The sequence below is a fragment of the Myotis myotis genome, unplaced genomic scaffold (genome assembly GCF_014108235.1).
Source record: "Myotis myotis isolate mMyoMyo1 unplaced genomic scaffold, mMyoMyo1.p scaffold_m19_p_7, whole genome shotgun sequence".
Lineage (NCBI taxonomy): Eukaryota > Metazoa > Chordata > Mammalia > Chiroptera > Vespertilionidae > Myotis > Myotis myotis.
This window is the reverse complement of record NW_023416379.1, coordinates 67,348,043-67,370,490: the sequence shown is the minus strand read 5'-3', so window position 1 is coordinate 67,370,490 and position 22,448 is coordinate 67,348,043. Positions and strand designations below refer to the sequence as shown.

The window sequence follows — 22,448 nt, the reverse complement described above, 5'->3', positions numbered from 1 at the left end:
AACGATAGCCATGATCATGTTTGAAGCACAAACACCAAATAGCCTATCTCCTGTGATAAAGAAAACAATAAATGACTAAGGCATGCCTTTTAATATTAATCTAGTGGGATGTAACAAGATTGAAGACCCTCAGATAAATAGGGCAGTGGTTTTTATCCTCTTTTATATTTTGCTTTTTTATTTTTATTTTATTTTTAATTCTTTATTGTTTAAAGTATTACATATGTCCCCTTTCCCCCGCCATTGTCTTCTCCCAGCCTGCCCCCACCCCCTAGCCCATATCTTCACCCCTGCATTGTCTGTGTCCATTGGTTATACTTATATGCATACAAGTTCTTTGGTTGATCTCTTACCCCCAGCCATCCCCCACCCAATCTCCCCTGCTTTCCTTCTGAAGTGTAAGGTTTTTATTCTTATTTGTTCATTATAATAATCTGTGCAACTTTAAAAAATGCTGATGCTGCCCTGGCCAGGTGACTCAGTTGGAGCATCATCCTGTACACCAAAAAGGTTGCAGGTTTGATTCCCGGTTAGGGTAAATACCTAGGTTGCAGGTTCACTGATCGATGTTTCTCTCCTTCCTTCCCTCCCCCCCTCCTTCTCCCTCTCCTTCAAATCAATAAACATATCCTGGGGTGGGTGATGATTAAGAAAAAAAAAATATTTTTAATTTAAAAAAAGACTGATGCCTGGGTCCCATTAGAGTTTTGGAGTTGGATACATACATATAATATTCAGCTGCTTTGGAGAATACTGATGTAGGTACTCATTTGGGAGTAATTTCAAACATATTGGCATACCCATTGAGACATTCATGAACCACAGTGGAAAGACTATTGGTTACCTATTATTTTGAAAACTTTAAAGAGATGTGGCTAATACGGATGTTCTGGGTTGGATCAGTAAAGGGAATGATTTAGTATTATATTCCCCACCCCCACATCTAACTCTGAAAGCTTTGATTTTTCTCATGAGGTCTAAAGATCAATCTACTTACTTAATAGCTTTCAGATTTATTATCCCATGTAAGCACTATTCACAAATGAATGCACTTCTTTAAAAGATACCAGACATTCTGAATTATGAGCCTCTTAGGATTTTTCTCTGTTCTGCCTTTATTATACACATAGTAATGTAAGTCCACTATAAAATTATTAAGAAGAAAAACCTACTGGGCAAACTTATATTTTAGACATAAACACCACATGGGAATGGATAAGAGAAATATACCACAGAAAATTATTTCAAGGTATTTTGAATTTTGATTCAAGAAATATCTTTTTGTTTTTTTTTCCTGAGAGGAATATGTTCTAATAAACCAGTCATTTTTCAAGGACTCTTTTCTAAAGCAAAATACGTATAAAGTTTTTCTATGTAGTGACTTTCTCTGTGACATAGTAGATTGCACTTGAATTATCTGAATCCAAATTTACCTGCAAAATTTTCTAGACTAGAAGAGACCACACAAATGCTATTAGATGGTGCCTATGACAAAATGCTCAGAAAGGGTATTTTGAACTTAATAAAAGAATATTTTTAATCTAATGATTATGTTCAATGTGTGTTATTAGAGCAGAACGCTATCACCCTTTTTATGATCAACTAATATGTCATCAAATTTCATCAGCCCCTATATTCAGCCCCTATATCCTAAAGTATAGACAATACATTGATGCTATAAGACATTTCAAAATATAAATATTTTGAGACAAAGGCTATGATCTCCACACATGACTAAAGACCTAAAATAAATATCTTCCTATATTGGACTTCTGAGATACATATTTATATATCAAAAGCTTTTCATTGATATTATGTGCCTTTTGCAAATGACAGTGAAAATATTTGAAGCTGAGAGTCCTTACTTGTTTACTAGGGGTCTGAATAAAGGGTTCTCACTGTATGTCTATACGAACATATACTTATGTTTAACTCAATGTATTGGGCAACTTTGGTCTGTAGACACAAGAGCCATTTATGGTGTAAATGATGGAAATGTGCTTCGCATGCAACAAAGGCCCAAAATATTAAAAGGTAAATGTTACAAAAATAATGTGTAGTATAAATGCACCTTTAAAACAACCTAGAACATTCATTCTTGATAAATATACTTTTCTGCATGAAATCGTATTTAAAAGCTAACTTACAGCAGCAACAATTTTTTGGTGACAATTCAATATTTTGTTCTTTTTGTGGGTGTTCTGTTTGTTTGCAGTCAGATGAGTGAGCCTCATAGCGGTTTGACGCTCAAATGTGCCAAGTGTGGAGTAGTTTCAACAACAGCTTTGTCAGCCACCACCGCCAGTAACGCCATGTTAGTCCCAATCATTTACATCTTCTTGTTACAAATCTTTTACAGTGCATGTGAGAAAATGCTATGATGGAAAAAAAAAATATTTGCTAATATTAGTGCTAAGAGCATACTTAAATATTTATAATTGGCAACTGTCTTTATAACTATTGTGGGATTGTCTATAAAAAATAAAGAAAACTATCAAATGTTTATCTGCTTTGTGGTTTCCAAGTTAATGGTCTTGGTGCCACATAAAAGAATGCTTTGTGGGATGGGGGTTTGATTATTGCCTGGCATGTGACCTGCAGCTGTGTGATGCGGCTTTCTCTGTCTCAACAGGGCATCTCTTTGGAGCTCCTGTGTGGTGCTGCCCCTGCTGGCTCTGACGTGGATGTCTGCAGTTCTGGCCATGACGGACAAACGCTCCATATTGTTCCAAATACTTTTTGCCGTATTTGATTCATTGCAAGGCTTTGTGATCGTCATGGTCCACTGTATTCTTCGGAGAGAGGTGAGAAATGTAATTCTTGTGAGAGAGATAAATGATGCTTAAAAGAGTATTTTCCTTGTTGACAAACATCTTTTATTTACATACTTATTTTAAGATATATTTTTATTGATTTCAGAGAGGAACGGAGAGGGAGAGAGAGATGGAAACATTAGTGATGAGAGAGAATCATTAATCAGCTGCCTCCTACATGCCCCACACTGGGGACTGAACCCGCAACCCAGGCATGTGCCCTGACCAGGAATGGAACCATGACCTCGTAGTTCATAGGTCGATGCTCAACCACTGACCCATGCTGGCTGGGCAACATCTTTTATTTTAGTATCTTGATCTTCAGATTAAAGCTCGTCTTCTCTAAAGACAGTCATTTGGGAGTCAAAGCCAAAAGTGAAGTTTTGAGGCAAAGTTCACGAGGGCTCCTTGGACTCTGAGAATGATGGGTTGACACAGATGTGACTATGCAAGGGAAACACAGCCAGAGCTGCCAAGAACCAGGGAGGGTAGATGCCAGAGAAGCTATGATGGAGTCATAGGTATAGATAATTCTATTAGAAAAACTGGTGGATATGAGAGTAAGGTGTCCTATTTGTAAAAGGTATAGTTTGTAAACACAATGCATTAATATTTCTCCAACCCATTCCCTAACTTGTGCATCTATATACAGCATATCCCCAGTCCTCATACTTAACTAGTTTATTTTTAGATGGAAATGTTAAATATTAATGAACAGTTCTTCGGTTTCTATACTAAGTTGAGGATAAGGTTACTAAAGATGAATGATTTTGATGTGGATGCTTATACTCAGAAAATACAAAAAAAGTGCACAGTAGAGCCTAGTAGGCAGTTATTGTTCCCAAGAACTGTAGATCAATAATTATAGCATTCTCCAAGATCTGATTGAGATTATTGTGAGGGAAAGAAGTGGTCCTTCAAAGTTGAGACACTAACTTGCACCAAAACCATCCAGAACAGTGATAGATTTCAGCCTTGAGTTGTTGAGGGATAAAATATTATTTTCCAACCAGTGCAAAAATTATCCCAAGTGCTTACAAGCATTGACACAGTATTTACAAGGTTTATGAGTCAGTGTAGCATCTACTCTGGGGATTGTGGCAGCTAACACACACAATGACACAGTGCCATGCTAATAATTTTGAGAAAATAGCCTACACTGTCATTTTGCATTATCTGTCTTGTTTGAAAATTTTATTATGATGTGCACATCGCCCAAAGGCACATGTGTATATGAGTGTACACCATGCAGTTTTTACAGTGATGTGTGACGATAATCAAAGGCTTTTACCTCATTTACCAGATGGAGAGAACAATATCTGAACTACTTTTAGTACGATATAGATGTCAGCAATAAACCCAAATGTGTAGTATAAGAACATTATATGATGAAAAACAACGAAAACAGAAAAACGGTGACTTCACATGGCAAAAGGAAGGTATTTCATCATTTTAAAAAAGTTGATTTAGTTCAGTTGACAAGCTTTCCTATTCCCTCACCACAAATTTCTACCTAGAATATCAGCATTAAAAATCTTCCAAGTATCAACTTCTTTATGGACCAAAGTTAAGTAAAATTTAAAAGGAAATTGAGCCTGGCCAGTGTGGTAAGTGGTTGAGCGTTAACCCATGCAACAAGAGGTCACCAGTTTCTATTCTGGGTCAGGGCACATGCCCAGGTTTCAGACCCCATAGAGGGCATGCAGGAGGCAGCAGATTGATGTTGATGTTTCTCTCTCATCGATGTTCCTTTCTCTCCCTCTCCCTTCCTCTCTCTCTAAAAAAATCATTGAAAACATATTTTTTAAAGTTTTAAAATATAAAAGGAAATTGAATAATTTAGGGCTCTGTTGTTCTCCAATTGTAACTGGCATACGGGTCCTTTGTATTAATATAATCTCTAATATGTTTATATAACAAAATTGTTCTGAGTAGACACATGATATGCATGTTTGATGATTAAGGATGAACAATATGGGTTTTAAGTAGGATACATGATATTTCTACATGCAATTTTCAGAAGATATTGATACTTTAGGTGTTAAGGAGGATAAAAGTGTCCCATCTCTCAGTCTCTCTTTTTCTTCAGAAATAAGCTTTCTAGATAGCCTTAGGCTATTATCAATATATTAGGTTTTAAAGTGACAGATATTTTAATGGCTTATTAACAATTTTTTGCTGCTTACATGAAGAAAAGTATTTGGCACAAAAATTCATTTTCATCAACTTTTTTATACTTGCTAATTGGACTAATAACTGTGAAAACATGATTTAAGGATAATTAAATTAAGCCATATAAAAATGCTTCTGCTAAAGTAGGTGTCTGTAAATACGTTTTCCATATTAATGGGGAATAAAAATATGGCTATTGGCCCCGTTGTTGTCACATATACAATAATTAGTTCAAACTGAATAATTTCATAGCTGCTAAATTAATAGCAGAGTGTCATAACTTGCTTTCATTCCAACATGAAATAAATAATTGCATATCCAATAATCTCACATTGACCCTAAAAGTACCCTGTAACATTCCTGTAAATACACAGGGTAGATGTCAGTGATAGGGCAAGTCTCTTTCAGAATTCCTCAGAGGAAGTAGTTACTGAAAAACCAAATGGATCTCACTCTTTAGATTCTGTCAGTTCCAAGGACCTCATTATGACGAGGCCTCCTTCGGTTCACAGAAATCTTATGACCTTCTGAGGGTATTTGGCCTGACACTAGCAATGGGTCTATCTCATATCACCCGTGATTACACTGCCCTAACACTAACTTCAGCCTAGGAGAATCAAAGCATCTTCCCACATCCTCAATGTTGCCTGTGAACAAAGCAGTCCACAAAAATACACCAAAGCAAGTGGACCAAATACATACCTTCCTGTAACATATTGAGTAATAACTCCTATCTATTAATATACCTCATAATCCTGTAGTAGACCCTGGACATATAGAACTGTCTCTACTGCTTTTTTTACTTTAAATTTTTTTTCTTCATAGTAATTCAAGATAATTTGTATGGCTTTTTCTTTCTTAAAAGTGTATAAGCAATATAAAAAATATTTTCTCAACTTGGAGAGTGAGTAACATATATGCACATTTCTATGTAGCTTTGACACACACTAACATAATTTGGTTGTTGTTAGTCTTTAATGGTTGTTCCAATAAGAATTCAAAAGGTTTTACCCTATTTACTTTTGCAATCTTCCTATGAAGGAGGTGGGTATACACAGGGGAGGAATATAGTCTTGCAGTTTAAGAAGGAGAAAAGAAATGAAATACTATAACTGTGCCATTTCAAATGTGATGTGGATGGGTCTTAATTTATTTTAAAAGTGCCTTTGCTTTTAGTGGGCCCAATTTTATAATCAAAATTATTTCAAGTCGGGAGGGAAGGCAGGAATCACTCTGGTACTGTGAACTCAATTATATTTCACTTTTTTAAAAAAAGCAAATTGAGTATTTGCATAACAACTTGTGTGACCTCCAGAGCTGACATCTTAATAATTACATTTCATAAAATTTGTATACTTGAAAATACAGTTTCTTCTTCTGGAGCACCTTTCTCTTTTATTTTATGTATTCGTTTGTTTTTAATCCTCACCCAAGGGTATGCTGTACTGATTTCAGAGAGGGGAGAAGGGGGGGGGGGGAGGAAAAAGAAACATTGATGTGAAAGAGAGATCCATCCATCTATTGTACCCTGACCAGAAACTGAATGCTCCAACCAACTGAGCCACGCCAGCCAAGGCAGCACCTTTCCTTTTCAATTGCTTTGGTAGATGCCTCTGACAAAAAGAGAAAACAAAGAGGCAATAAGAATTTTTTTTAAAAAATTAAACCATCTGATTTATCACAACACATTACTTTCAGTAACGAAGCCTAGACCTCAGGCTGATTCTTATGCTACCTAATGAGACAGAATCTAATAGAACAAATACAGATGCTTTCCTTTATTGATCAGTCATTTCTTGATTAGAGTTCATTTGCATTAAGGACATAAGGACACTTACTATTTACTATTCTCCACATTGCTATGGAAATGCAAACTACACAAGAGTTAGGAAATCTTTGAACTAGTTACTGTTGCTAGGAAACCACTTTCTAGGCGCCTGCACATTCTTCTCATCTATCCTGTCTCTGGCTGCACCTGGCTTTAAGACAATCTTACAGCTCAGTGCATGTGTGTGTGTGGGGGGGAGGTGGGGGGGGATATAACAGGACTGTGATACAAAATAAACTACATTAAACCCTTTCCCTAAATGGAAGGGAAAAGACAAAGTGCTTAAGTGGATAATTTTGTTGCATCAGTCTTTGGGGATCCTGTGGCTGTTGTGTAGCATCAGTAGCAGGACCAAGCTCCTGTTGCTCCTCCCTCAGCACTGGCAAGAGGTCCAGGCTGCACAAGGTGAGGCCCCGTCTTCATCCAAACCCATGAAACAGCTTGTAGCAAATGCTTAAAATAAACATGAACAGATCTTCCTTCTTTCTCTCTTTCTCCCACTTGCCTCTACCTTTTTCCCCAAAAAATTCTCATGTGGCCTTTTATTTCCCTACAGATAAATAAAATAATTTACAAATACATGACAAGTGAATTATAAAACAGACGAGCATCCTTGCCTGTCTTATTTAAAATCAATATTTTCCCCAAATAAAACATTTTTTTTAAAAAAAGTAAATGAAGCCAATAGTGGTGAAATAACTAGATAGCAATTTTAAAAGAGGTCGTATTGCAAAAAACTGTAGTTCAGTTGGAGAAACTGTAGGAATGCCCAAGCCTGACTATTTATTTACATAGGGATGACTGCAATGGGAGGGTTTACCCTTTAATGAGGGGTAGGCAGGGCTTTCAGTGGGTCTTTGAAGATGAGGGCATAATTGATAGGAGACTTCAAAATATAATGGGTCCTGAGGGGATTTGGGGGGGGGGTGATTGGGGATGTTGTTGGAAGATTAAGGAAGTGGACGTTTCAACTAGAGGAAGATGAAGAGTGGTTATTGGACATATGGTTTCCATAGAATGGAGTTTATGGTGAATAGTAGAGAGTTGATTCTTTTCTGGGACTACCTGGACCACCTAAAGGCATAAACCAGGAGATTTATATGATTCTGGACACAGAGTGATTTTTTTAAGTGGCTCTGCCTGCAGCACTAAGAGAAAGACAATACTGATGACATTTGAGTATTGATTAAGTGATGTTTTAGAGCTTTCGTGTTTGGGGTGTTTAGTTGCCATGGTTAAGAGGCCACTGTGAGTGATGTCATGAAGAAAGTTCAATCTATTCTAAAGAGTGAGAGATGGGAGGGTTATGGCCTCCATCCTAACCTTTTTAGCTTGCTCAGAAGAAAGCTGTGTATGGACAAGGATTTAAAGGGAATGGGCTGGGTTGCTAGGAGCAATATCTTTTCCAGGCTGAATTCAGGAGTCAAAAAGAAATACAAGTTTAAAGATTTGTTTTGTTTTATTTTTAATAAAATAGGATGTGCATCTGGAAATGGGAGAATGGCTAAAGTTACCACAATAAAGCTGGATTTTATCAGAACAGAGTGCAGGGAGCACAAAGACTGTCTTTAATTAGGAACACAGATTTGACATACACAAGACTGCTATGCTTATGCTCCTGTATACTTTCCCAAGAAATCACCAAGCTCCCTTGGGGCAATAGTCATCCCATGTCTTAGGCAGGGGAATATAAATTCTTATTCTCCTTCCAGATTGGGTTTTCCTGATTTGAGCATGTGGCAATTGTATCGTGAAAATTTGGATCCGTCTTAATCTGCAGGTTTGGTTTCTCTAAATCTATACAGAGATTTAGGAGCTCAACAAGAGCATATAATCAGATGAGTAAAGGGGCATCTGTGAACAAACTGAGACACAGAGTTCATGGCAGAGATTGGCAGACTGGCATGTCTGCCAGGTAGCATCCAACCGTGGCTTGCTCTGAGTACCTGGCCATAGGGGCGGGCAAATCCCACCTCCCTTTCCTTTCAGACCCCTAGGTCCTGCCTTGCAACATTGTTAAACTAATGATGGGAAGTTTTGTATGTCTGGAATAAAGGCTTGAAATAAATATAAGAAATGAGAGGTTATCAATTAAGTGTTTATTTTTTGCTCAAAGTGAATGCCATGAGGCTAAAATGAGACATCTTCTGTGAAGGCAAGGGCGGTAGTGTCTGGCGGATAACATCTCTTTTCCTCTTTCCTCACTTGCATGCTACCCAAATGCTGTTATATCTCCCAAAAGTGATACAAAAAGTAAAGAGCTACAATTTTGAGATTAAGTGAAAGATCCTCTAGGTGTTAAAGGATTCCAATATTTCTATTAGACTGAAATTTGGGACTGAAGTCCATATTGTTCCCTCAATCTATAGCTAATGGATCTATAGCAATCTACATGAAATTTAATGTGATGACAAAGAATCAAGTCATTGGTTCAAATATGAATCCAGAGAAACAATCGTCAACATTAGATTCAGGGGGGGGAATTACACAACACATAAGAAACTCCGTTTCCCTCCACTAACAATCTCAAATTATTTCAAGAACGTAACTTTCTTTCTTTCCTTGGCTTAAAATGGTCCTCAAAATAACTGGAGGCAAAACTGTCTTGTTAAAAGGTGAAGATTTGGGGTCTGAGCTACTCCGTGCTAAATATGGAGCCATTTCAAACCGTGCAGCTCTTTCGTGTGATGTTTCTCTAAACGGCAAGGCTGCCAAACAGCACTCCATGCTCTTCCCACCACCTCTAAATCTGGCACCGACTGTCACAGTGACATTCTGCCAAGCTGCCTCAGAGCGAGGACAGCCGAGAAGCCCTGGGCTTGCTGCTGCGGAGCTGAACCGAATAGCTCACCCCGTGGCGGGAGAGAGGAGCGAGACACGCCCTGCAAACCTCGTTGAACTCCTGCCCCATCCCGGAGTCCATCCCCTCTACAGGGGTTGGTAGCTTTTTCAGGAATTTGTAGGACAGCCCCCAGCAGGTAGTAGTCCAGATAACTTCGGTGGTGCTCCGGTTAGATACTTGCACAAGGCAGCTTTGATAGCTTACTCTTCTCACCTCACCTTATTTTTGAGGGTGTTTCAGGCCTTTGTTTTGTTTTCATTTCACAACATCAGTTCCTTAAAGTCCCCTAAATATGTTAAGGCTATTTACATGTTTGTTCTTTACTACTCCCCTGAGACTTTTTAATCCTCTGCCTGGCTGGCAATTAAGGTGAAAGACCTAGGGCGGAGTTTTATAAAGAGGGGAAATTTTGAACTCTGGATTTTAACTGTGCCATGATTTATGTTAAATAATTCTTCGAGACAGGTCTATTTAAAAATTGTATTTACTAGCCTAACGTAAGTTTTAAGAAAAATGCTGTTGCAAGAACTCTGAGTTATAATGAGTTTAATATCTAAAAATAAATTTTAAAATAAATTGTTACCTGAAATAAGTGACTTGCTCTCCACAGATACTTGCAGCTTAAATAATAAATATTTGAATCTTCTAATGATTATTTTTCTTTAATGTTAGTGACAAGGCAAGGAAGACATCAAGACTATTACTGTCTAGCATTGTAAATATGAGTCTTGGTCCTGAAGATTTTAATTTTAGGATGGAAAAGTCAGATCTAGATGCTGTCTTTGCTTGCTTTCTGTGCTTTCTTTTTGTCTGGACAAAAGGTTCTAGTAGACTTGCTTTTTAAAAAATTTCAGTTGTTCTCCATTAGTACAACTCACATTGACTCACCGAAGATGTCTCTCTGTTTACCTAAGAGGAAAGTCAATTAATAATCAAAATGCTCCCAAATAGCTGCAGACGCACTTCCCAGGTGTCTTGCCTGAAACGCCCTTTCTGTAGTAAGGAAATAGCAGTGGGAAACCTAGTCTAATCATTCTTCCCTGACTGTGTTGGACAAATATTTAAGGCCAATACATCTAGATTACCTGAATGTAGTTTTAAGATTTAAAAAAAATAAAAAGGAGTCTTTGGAATAAGTGGAATTTTTCCTGCAAATATTTCTGAATTAGAAGTAATAGAGGCACTAAAAATGCCAGAAAATCTAACACTTAAATGTTGGCATTTATATGACCACTAGAAGCCCGGTACATGAAATTTGTGCACTCGAGGGGGGTTGGGGGGAGTCCCTCAGCCTGGACTGTGCCCTCTCGCAGTCTGGGAGTCCTTGGGGGATGTCTGAATGACGGCTTAGGCCCTCTCCTAGCCTTCCTTAGTGCTACCGCAGAGGTGGGAGAGGCTCCCGCCACCACTGCTGCACTCGCCAGCCATGAGCCCAGCTCAGGGCTTCTGGCTGAGCGGTGCTCCCACTGTGGGAGCACACTGACCACCAGGGGGCAGCTTCTGTGTTGAGCATCTACTGCCTGGTGGTCAGTGCACATCATAGCAACAGTTGATTTGCATATTAGCCTTTTATTATATAGGATTAAAATGACCTTGAATTTACTAGAGGGTTTTTATGCATTTGTTTTAAATTTCTTCTGAATAACATTGACTGATTCATGGAGTTAACATCATTCTCCCATGTAGAAATGCCCTTAATCCATTGTCATTTTGGGGAGTTTTAGGAACTGATTTAGTGTTTATTATGAAAAAATTGGATTTTTTAAAATTTTATATTTCCTTCAAGCTATCAGAAAATTGATTTTAGAGAGAAACTTGTAGAGGTTGCTTTTGCATATTTCATTGTGAGACAGAAATATTCTGACAGCTACACTCTGAAGGTCTGAAAATACAGTGGTTAGTGAGCACCAGTTAAAGTAACGTTTGGTATGACCGAGTGCCACCTTTATATTTTATATATGCAAGTTGTCAGAAATAGATCTGAAAAAAAAAATCTTCATGTAGCAGCTCTTAAAAGGCAACATTTTCTTCCTTTATATATTTGCTTTAACAGTGTCTCAGAGCACAAACAAAAAATTAGCAGGGACCTATTTTTTGACATTGGTTCTTAGAATTTTTTTCTGAAAACATATATACTCTCTTAGTGGTTTCCCTAATGCAAATTTCTGCATAAGAGAAACAGTAATCATCGGATAAACACTAGACTCATTACCAATTTTTGATTTTAATATGTCTCATATCAGGCAACCACCCCCAAGAAATCCCAGATTTAGAAATATTAGAATCAAAGATCAGAAAGAGGTCAGAGAGCACTGAGTCCATACCCCACTCCCTTAATACACCCTATTGTGGTCTCATCGCCAGGGCGAGAGCCTGAGGTGGAGAAATACTAGTGGACGAAGGTCTCATGGTGACCTGGTTATCCAAGACTCTATGCTGGTGACTAAACTCCATGTCACTTTTCGAAATCTTGCAGTTTAGGAAAGAGACTGCCAGTGATTTATGATACAGGTGAGAGGAGCTGAAAACAACAGGCTCCAATTTTTCCTGCCCAACACATACACTATGCACATCTCGCAGCACAACAGTGGCATGATGTTTTATATGAGGGCTTTCCACAAGTAAAGATCATTGTGTGTTTTACCTTGGCAGTCTCTACAGCGGTGCTCTAGCAAAACAGGGAACATGCCACCGCATCCATGCTTTGTTTTTTAATACAATAAAACAGATTATAATAATAAGCTAGAGGAATGTCAATTATGTGAAGTCAGGAAAATAAAATATTAATAAACTGACTGCCATTGACTGGGATGAGAAGCTACTTGTGATAATGTCTATCAATAGCTTGTTAGGAGCCTAATGAGCCACAGGAAGTGGAAAGGTCACGCTGATGTAGAGGCATCATGTGATCAGAATAAATATGGGTCCTGTGTTTCTTATTCATCTATTCATGTTTATTCATGTGTTTAATGAAACGTGTGTTCTTCAAATTTCCTTGTAATATGTTTGTTCTTTACTCAGAATCCAATTATGAATGGCTATTATGAAAGTTTGGCTTCACCAAATACCTGCCCCCCTCCCCCCCTCCTGCCCTCTAAAGATAACCAGAAACAGATCTGTTTTTGTTATCTCTTTGTCTTACTGTGTTTTGTTTCAGGGCATATAGTACTTGAAGGGAGACAAGAAATAGTCTCACCAATAGGATCCCTTACATGAGACATAAAAGGAAAATCCAAAATCAATTTGTCAGAAGATCATTGAGTGATCTTATTTTTCACATTATAGATTATGCCATACCAAATAGTAAATCCCCCTTGAAAACCACACATATTGCTTGTAACAGTGGAAATAAATCTACCCTCGGGTGAGAATTACACAGCCATTTTGATAGCTGTGGAGTTCCCAACACTTCCCTCTATAGATTATGGCAAGTGGTAAATTTCCTTGGCAGAGAGCAAAGTCGAGGTACATCAGTATTTGTATTAGGAATTAAACAAATTGGGTAACATAAAAACAGTGATAACTGTTTTCTCAGTTGATTGCCAATGTAGACATTATCTGCTCATTTCTAAGAGAGAAGAAAATTAATGTCTGTCATTTCTGGCTCCCACAGGTTCAGGATGCATTTAGATGCCGACTGAGAAACTGTCAGGATCCAATCAATGCTGATTCTTCAAGTTCTTTTCCTAATGGGCATGCGCAAATCATGGTGAGATTTTATTTTCCCTTCTGATTGTTGTCTGAGTTATGATTTCTAGGAAATGAACAAATACCAGTATACTTATTAGTAAAATAGCATCAACGTCCCATTTTGAGTGACTTTGGCTTTAGTGCATTATCAGACGTAGAACTCTGATACTAGATAACTATTCTGTCTGGATAGCCGGGGAGTCCAGCATCTGTTACTGACCCAGTAGTGTACTGAGCGTAGGGCTTCTGTGAAACAGAGAGTGTTTTCATCCTTGCACGGAATTAGGGATAACAATTTGTCCAAAGAGTCTTCTTTGTTTCAGGTCAGAACTATGGTTCTGCACTTCTAGTCTTAAAGTTGTGGCTTTCAGCCTTGGTTGCACATTAGAATCCGTTAGAATCCACACTCCAGACCAATGAGGTCAGAATCTCTGGGTTTGGACCCAGGCGCTGGTGGTTCCAATGTGCAAGCTCATGTGAGAACTACTGCCTAAACTAAAGGGTAGCCATGCTTCTAGTAACAGTTAGTTACTGGACACGAGCTCTATTGTTGGGATTAAGGGTACTTTAGATATAACCATTTTGGTATACTTTAGAAATGAGATAACTTTTAAACTATGTCATTAAAATCAAAAGAGTTATTTTACAATATGTATTTTTACAATATATAAATTACACTTACTGGAGCAACATTGGTTAATAGCATTATAGAAGTTTTAGGTGTACAACGTTATAATACAACATGTATATTCCGTTGTGTGTTCACCACCCAAAATCTAGTCTTTTTCCATCACCATATACTTGTCCCCCTCTGCATCCTCTCCTCACTCCCCAGCCCCCTCTGGTAACCACCAGAATGTTGTCTGTATCTATGAGCTTGTTGTTTTTTGTTTTATATCCCACATATGAATGAAATCATATAGTTCTTTGATTTATTAATCTTTTTTATTAGGCAACATAAAAATAGTCAAAAATATACTAGTAACATTTAAGTAAAGCTTGAGAAGGAATAATTAATTCCTTATTAAAAATAAAATACTAATATCTTGAATTTAAAATATTGGATAAGAAGGTCTAATTTATTTTTACTATTACAAAAATGAACATTATCTATATATATATAAAAGCCTAAGTGACCGTTACTATCAGATGACTAGATGACCAGCCGGTAGCTATGACGTGCACTGACCACCAGGGGTCAGACGTTCAATTCAGGAACTGCCCCCTGGTGGTCAGTGTGCTCCCACAGCCAGCCTCCCATGGCCAGCCAACCTCCTGCAGTCCCTCCCCCTGGCCGGCTGCCCCTATGGCCCCAATCGGGACTGGGCCAGCAGGCCCTGATTGGCCCCAATTGCTGGCCAAGCTGAGGGACCCCACCCATGCACGAATTCGTGCACTGGGCCTCTAGTCTATATATATATATCAGTGGTTCTCAACCTTGGCTGCACATTAGAATCACCTGGGAATCTTTTTAAAATCCTGATTTCTGGACCTCATCCTCCGGAAATTCTGTTTCTTTGTTACTAATGTTGTGGCCTCACCCCATAACAAAGAAACAGAATTTCCGGAGGATGAGGCCCAGAAATCAGGATTTTAAAAAGATTCCCAGGTGATTCTAATGTGCAGCCAAGGTTGAGAACCACTGATATATATAAAAGCCTAAGTGACCATAATGACCAAATGACCAGTCGACTAGTCGCTATGATGCATAATGAGCACCAGGGGGCAGATGCTCAATGCAGGATCTGCCCCCTGGTGGTCAGTGTGCTCCCACAGCCAACCTCCCATGGTCCCTCCCCGCAAGGGACCCCACCCGTGCACGAATTCATGCACCAGGTCTCTAGTTTAAAAGTTTGGGGAAAATATGAAGATGGAAGTAACCTCTAGGACAGTGATGGCGAACCTATGATACGCGTGTCAGAAGTAACACGTGAACTCTTTTTTGGTTGATTTTTCTTTGTTAAATGGCATTTAAATATATAAAATAAATATAAAAAATATAAATCTTTTTTATACTATGGTTGCAAATATCAAAAAAATTCTATATGTGACATGGCACCAGAGTTAAGTTAGGGTTTTTCAAAATGCTGACACGCTGAGCTCAAAAGGTTCGCCATCACTGCTCTAGGAGCTTGTAGGCCAGATTAGTATTGCTTCCTCTTCAATTTTAATTACTAAGCCTAAAAGTCTTTTGCCACATTTGAGTGAAAATGGATCACTAGAAGAGACTGATTGGACTATTAAGGGTTTGACAGAGCTGTGCTATAAAATACAACACTTCAAACAATATATACAAAGTGAATGCTTAAAAATACAAATAACAAAGACATTTATCAAAGTGTATTCATAATAGTGCATATTTTAATCTTTTATTATAGTTTAAGGAATTGCCTTAGAATTCTGTCCTGGAAGATGACAATGGGTATTGTATTACTTTCTCAAAATTGTATGGCATGTTTCCATTGATTTTATTTAACATTTGGTCTCTAGGAAATACTCTTGAAAACAATTTGATTATTCCTTAAGAAAATTCCTTTGTACAAAACAATAACCTGGTACTGCCTAATCAGATATCTGTATACTTCCAGTAATCTGGTTAGTAGAAGTTATTTGAGGTCTTTATTAAATGATGATTCTATGCCTCATTATTTTTTGTTACAGACAGACTTTGAAAAGGATGTAGACATTGCTTGTCGGTCAGGTAAGAATATTTGGATTTTGAAACTATAATCATTAGAGATGTGAAATCATTTTCATGGCTTTTTAATTTTAAAGAAAATGCTGTGATTTGTGCATCACATGTTTGTGTGGTGAATAGGGCAGAATATTCAGAGTTCTATTCATAAATAAAATCCTTCAAATAGAAATATTGTATTGTAATAGCAGAATGGGGGTGGGAAGGGAATGAGAGAGAGAGGAGAGAGAAACTAGAAATGGTTAATTGGGAGCACCATGACAGCAGAAAAGCATCGACTTGAAGATGTAAGCCCTCCCATTCCATTACTGGTTGTCAGGCCAATCTAGTCTCTCTGTGTCTGTTTCATCACCTATGAAATGTGGGTGTTTGTTTTAAGGATCAAATGACCCTGTGTGTATGTGTATCGTAGCCATTGTTGTTCTACTTTTAGAGGGAACAAGAAAAACCATGCAGCATACTCTGCCCTATAGTACTGGTGTCTCATTGACACTGTCTGTGATGGTTGTCTCTGCCTGTGGCTAAACTCTCACCAAGAGTAGACAACTCAAGGGTTTTAAAGGAATCCACATTTCAATTTTTGGATGACTCCAGTTGTTGAAATGTTCCCTTATATTGGGACAAAAATATACCTGACTTTACCTTTTATTCGTTAGCTTTATTATTGCCTCTAGAACAAGAGTGGATAGCTACTTCACCAAAATATCCCAATATTTGAGAGCAAGTATCATTTAGCCCAATCTAAGTCATTTTTCTCTAGGCTAAGCAAACCATGGTTCCATATCCATTCCTCAGAGCATCTTCTCAGGCAGGCATGGTGTGCCTGGTAACCTCCAATTTGTTAATAATTTTAATTTATGGTTCCCAAATGTATACATATGTATCCAGAATTTATCAGTTGGCTTTTTACTTTTACTAATTCTATCTACATTTGCCTCTGATTACATAGCTGTAATATTATATTAGTATCACTACAGATTCAACTTATAACTTTCAACCATCTATGCAGAGTCTGAGATCACAGAGTTGTCATAATCACAAGAATTTGAGAGATTAATCTCATAGTCTCACTCCCGAGTATCGTCATAGCAAATCAGAGAATAACTGTCATTATTAGATAACCCATAGTGGACCTGTGTGGGCTATCAGGAATCACCCTATTCTGTCTAATAGCTAACAAAATATTCCTAAGACACAGTAGTTGATTTCCCAAGTTTACCATTTCCCTCTGGAAAGTTGAGAAAACATTTTTCCTTCATCCATTTTCCATAATGTCTCAAAGATCATGGTGCCAGGGTTCACATCTGTGTTCCAACGCGGAGTGTGATTTGTCTGGGTCTGGAAGCCTGAATTTATTTAATTCCTATTTACCTATCTTCAATTTAGTTTCCTTTGTACTACTTTTGGTGTATTCTTTATAGCCCTCCTTGTTAGAGAAGCCAAATAGGAGCAGTTTTGTCTTCCTTTAACAGCTATTAACATGAAACCAGTGGTTGTCAAAGTGTAATCCCCAGATGAAAAGTGTTAATGTTACCTGGGAACTTGTTAGAAATTGAAACTTTCAAGCCCTATCCTAGACCTACTGTGTAAAGTAATCAGTGTTTTTACTTGCCAGCCAGGAAATTCTGATGCATTAGAATTGACACAGAGAGCATATTTTAACTCATCCTAACTCAAGCTTTGGTCTCATTTCTTAAGTATTCATTTGTTCTCTTTTGTTAAATTACCTATTTTTCCCCAGAATTCACTGCATTCTGAGGTTTAGTATTCCCAATACCATCATTTTATTTGAAAATACTGTTTTGAATGTTTCCATTTTCTGCCTGTGTCCATTTTATATGAGCTCATCAGGAATTTTCCTTTGAGTTTTTCTATCCATGTTGGGGTATATTTGATTTTAAAGTCTCAATGCAGACTCTCAATAATCTTCCGCTAAGTTTATTTGAAATTCACTTTCCCAAACGTTGGATTATATATCTGATTGTGTAAGATATTCAGGTGTGTTTTGTTTTGTTTGCCTTTTACACCTTGAATAATTTAAAAAGTCCATCACTTCAAAATCATGTTTGTAGATAGTATGGATTTTTTATGTTGTACAATCAAATTTTGGATATCCATTTTAAACAATCTAAGAGGCTGACATTTATTTTATATGGAGTAGACACTACTTCATGAGAAGAGTTGTCTTTCCTCAAATATTTAAGATACATACATTTTCAATAAAGATGGCTATGCCACTTAATAAAAGTGTGCTGACTATAACTTTAAATCATTATTACATTTCTACAAAACTAAATAAATGAATCTTATATATATATATGTACATTATAAAATCAATATTCAATACTAAGATTTCCTTTATAATATATTCATAAAAGTATAACATTGTATGTCCTTAATGCAACATGATAGGTTCTTATAACTAGCCTTTAACTTTTACTGCTATAAATTTTGGATTAAATAGTATTCTTCCATGAATGTGAAGACTTTTAAAAGTATTTTATTTAAAATATCATTAGTCTATTAATTTAATGTACTTCGCCCTTTAGTATTTTCATGTAAGTTGTTTCTGGCAACCACAATTTATTACCAATCTATTATTTTAAGAGGTTTGGAAAAAATTCCTTTAAACTAAATTATTCTAATACAAAATTCACAACCAGATTCTAGGTTTAATAAAAAAAAAAATGGAAATGTCACGATTTTTTGTGCCTAAAATAAAGAGATCTAATGCAATAATTAAATACAGTATCTTTAAAGATAAAAAACATTACATGAATGATGCATGTTTTGAAATAATTTTGAAGGCTTCTCTTCTTTGTAATAGAGAAACTATTAATAGTCTATTTTTCAACCTCTGCTTTAGTGCACAATTAGGTGCTATTTGATAACAATATACCTGAAACCTCTTAAGCAGAGACAATAAGCCAAATACTTTACAGTTATCTCCGCCTAATGACATTTTCAGTGGCGATGCTCTGCTTTGTAGATAGGGCAGCATTAGGTGTACACACTGAGCCAACTTGCACATGGTGCTGTTCTGTGCACTTTCAAGACCCAAATTACCAAGAATATTTCTTCAGAACTGAAAGTTTTTCACAACTAAGCATGCTTTGAGTCATTCTGCCTCTAGTGTGCATAAAATATGGCTTTCTTTTTATAGAGGCAGGAGACATGAAAATATAGTTTAATAAAGAATTCTGAACTCTTTCATTGAGTGTTTGGTTTATGTATTCATTTTCTTCCCTCTCTTACTGTAAGTTATGCATTTTTAATTCTTTTCTAGGTCATTATTTTACAGGTTTAAAATGAAATGGAGGTTTTGGAAGGTCTGACAGTTTGCTTGCTTGGTTAAATTCAGCAATTTTAGTACCCCCTGAAGGGCATTCTAGCATATGGATTGATCTTGTAAAAGGAATTCCTTTTCCTACATGGAACTGAAGATGATAAATACTTTTGAACCCTGCATCTACCTTGACCACAATGCTCATTAACTTTCAACATGAATAATTGTTGGAGGGATTTCTGATGCTGTAGGATGAATTCTTATTGATTACTACCTCTTTAAAGAAGTATTTTAATGATCACAACTTTAAAAACCTTTACAAAAATAGCCATATTTATGTGAAATATATCCATAATGTCATAAAATCCTATGCAGCAGAGTTGTTAAAGGACTGAGATTTTTGAAAGTCCATTAATCAACTTTGGGATATGCTTTAGCTATGGGCTACCTGAGACCTATGAGAGTGTATCAAAAGCAATAATATGAGTAATTGCGTGTGAGTAAAATGGACCATGTACAAACAGTAGATATGTTATTTTTAAATATTAGCTTTTCATTTTATTAAGGAAATAGTTTAGTAGAAAGAGGACAAAGTACAATAAAGTAGACATGCATAACTTTCATATTTGAATTTCACAGTTCTTCATAAGGATATTGGTCCTTGCCGAGCAGCAACAATAACAGGGACACTCTCTAGGATTTCTTTAAATGATGATGAAGAAGAAAAGGGAACAAACCCCGAAGAGCTAAGCTATTCAACATTGCCTGGAAATGTCATTTCTAAAGTCATTATCCAGCAGCCCACGGGCTTGCACATGCCCATGAGTATGAATGAGCTGGGCAATCAATGTTTGAAAAAGGAGAACAGTGAATTGCGGAGAACTGTGTACTTATGTACGGATGATAATTTGAGAGGGGCTGATATGGACATAGTCCATCCTCAAGAAAGAATGATGGAAAGTGACTACATTGTGATGCCCAGAAGTTCTGTAAATACCCAGCCATCAATGAAAGAGGAAAGCAAAATGAATATTGGCATGGAAACCCTGCCACATGAAAGGCTGTTGCACTACAAAGTAAATCCTGAGTTCAACATGAATCCCCCTGTTATGGACCAGTTCAGTATGAACTTAGATCAGCATCTCGCACCCCAGGAACATATGCAGAATTTACCCTTTGAGCCCCGCACAGCTGTGAAGAATTTCATGGCCACTGAGTTGGATGATAATGCAGGACTATCGAGAAGTGAAACTGGATCGACCATATCAATGAGTTCTTTAGAGGTAAGCAATAAACTTTTTCTTGGCATTTGAAACAAGAGATTGGTGTGGTCCTGGACAGAGAGAGAAGAGTCACATTACCTTTTGCAGTTATGTATCCATAAGAATTTTTGGCATGTTGGGATTAAAATAGTGTGAATGTATGTTTTTTTTCCAGTAGTGCATCAGAATCCTCTTTCTCAAGATCTTGTTTTTAAAAAGGAACCCTCTATATCAGTGGTTCTCAACCTGTGGGTCGCGACCCCTTTGGGGGTCGAACGACCCTTTCACAGGGGTCGCCTAAGACCATCGGGAAACACATATGTAATTACATATTGTTTTGTGATTAATCACTATGTTTTAATTATGTTCAATTTGTAACAATGAAATTGGGGGTCGCCACAACATGAGGAACTGTATTAAAGGGTTGCGGCATTAGGAAGGTTGAGAACCACTGCTCTGTATTAAAAAAAGATACCTAGAAGTCATAATTCTTCATAAACCAAGTAGAGCACTTATAAGGAAAAAACCCAGAAGACCCTCCTGACATTTCCCAGGTACTAAAGGTCTTTTGGTGGTTAAGGAAGTTTCTGGTTAGCACTACAAACTTAAACCAATTCTGGATTTTCTGTGTGAGGGCAGCTGTTAAAAATTGGAATGTGATTACCATTACACTGATGATAAACTATTACTATGTTAGATCAGTGTCTCTCAAAGTAAATGTTTTGCTCTTCACTCTTACAGAATGATGACCACTAAAATTTTTGGTCTTTAATTGTGACCTCTCAGGAGGGATATAAATTGAACAGGCTAAGAGTCAGGACTCAGGGGTCCAACAACATGGCTTTTGTAAAAAAGCAAGCTCCTCTCAGTTTCTTTTCTACCCGTAAAGTAAGTAGACAATAGTCAACAATGATCAAAATCATTCATATTGTATAATAGTCAATCAAGTAAGATCTAAGGAATATAATGTCTTCTGTTTTATGTGTGACTTTTTTATCCTTTATCTTGAAGTTTTGTTGTAAAGTCACTGCTGATATATTTACATGTGTTCAGTATACAATGTGATATATGCACTCTTTTATATGTATTACTCACTTTTTTAATCTGAGGTTATTTCATAAGACACTATAATTCGTTACCTACCCTTTCCCTCAGAAGTGTGCTGATAATCGTATGTTCTGGTGTTCCAAAGTGCCCAGGGGCAACTGTCTCTTCCTTCACCCCACAAAGTCATGTCTTCTAGGTTGAAACAAAGAGAGATCCTGAAAGACCAGAGTAACTTGGTGAGTGGTATTATTTTGAGGTTTTTCCAAACTGAATCAAGGAAATTTTAGAACAAAATGAGAATATACACAGGATTTCAAATAAACTCCTAAATTCTAGATCAATCTTAAATGGAATGGGATTTCTGAGGAGAATCATCCTTCAGAACCAAAGGCATACATAGGGCACTGAGGCCAAGTTCATTGCAGAGTGGTTGGCTGGAGCAGCCTCTAACAAAAGCATTCCCTCACTCTGAATTAGCAGAATAATGACTGTTTCTATAGTGCTAACTTGATATAATAACCTAACATAAATAAGCATAATTCAGATGCACTACTGGAAAAATCATGACCATATGTAGTCTTCTATTTAGAATGGTTCTTTTGATGTACTAAAGGGGTAAGAATGAAATTACATTAAATATTTTACTTGTTATAAAAACACTTTACATTTAAAAGCCTAAAAATATTTCTGTGTTTGATATTGTACAGGTTCTGTGTACTTGAACAATAGACTGTTCAATTTGTAATTTGTCATTTTTCTAAGTCTCCATATCCTTATTATTAAGTACAGCTATGATTCAGCCAAAAGATCTGC

General features: G+C 37.0%; 1 protein-coding gene across 2 annotated transcripts in view; it reads left to right on the top strand.

The window, feature by feature from the left end:
- Nucleotides 1-22,448, top strand: part of ADGRB3 (adhesion G protein-coupled receptor B3) — a 689,753-nt gene that overhangs the window by 641,880 nt on the left and 25,425 nt on the right. For both annotated transcript variants that reach the window (XM_036318196.1, XM_036318195.1), the window contains 5 exons: nt 2,216-2,314; nt 2,633-2,804; nt 13,269-13,364; nt 16,007-16,046; nt 19,966-20,609. In XM_036318196.1, coding sequence (XP_036174089.1) covers nt 2,216-2,314; nt 2,633-2,804; nt 13,269-13,364; nt 16,007-16,046; nt 19,966-20,609 — 1,051 coding nt within the window. The remainder of the gene's footprint in view (nt 1-2,215; nt 2,315-2,632; nt 2,805-13,268; nt 13,365-16,006; nt 16,047-19,965; nt 20,610-22,448) is intronic.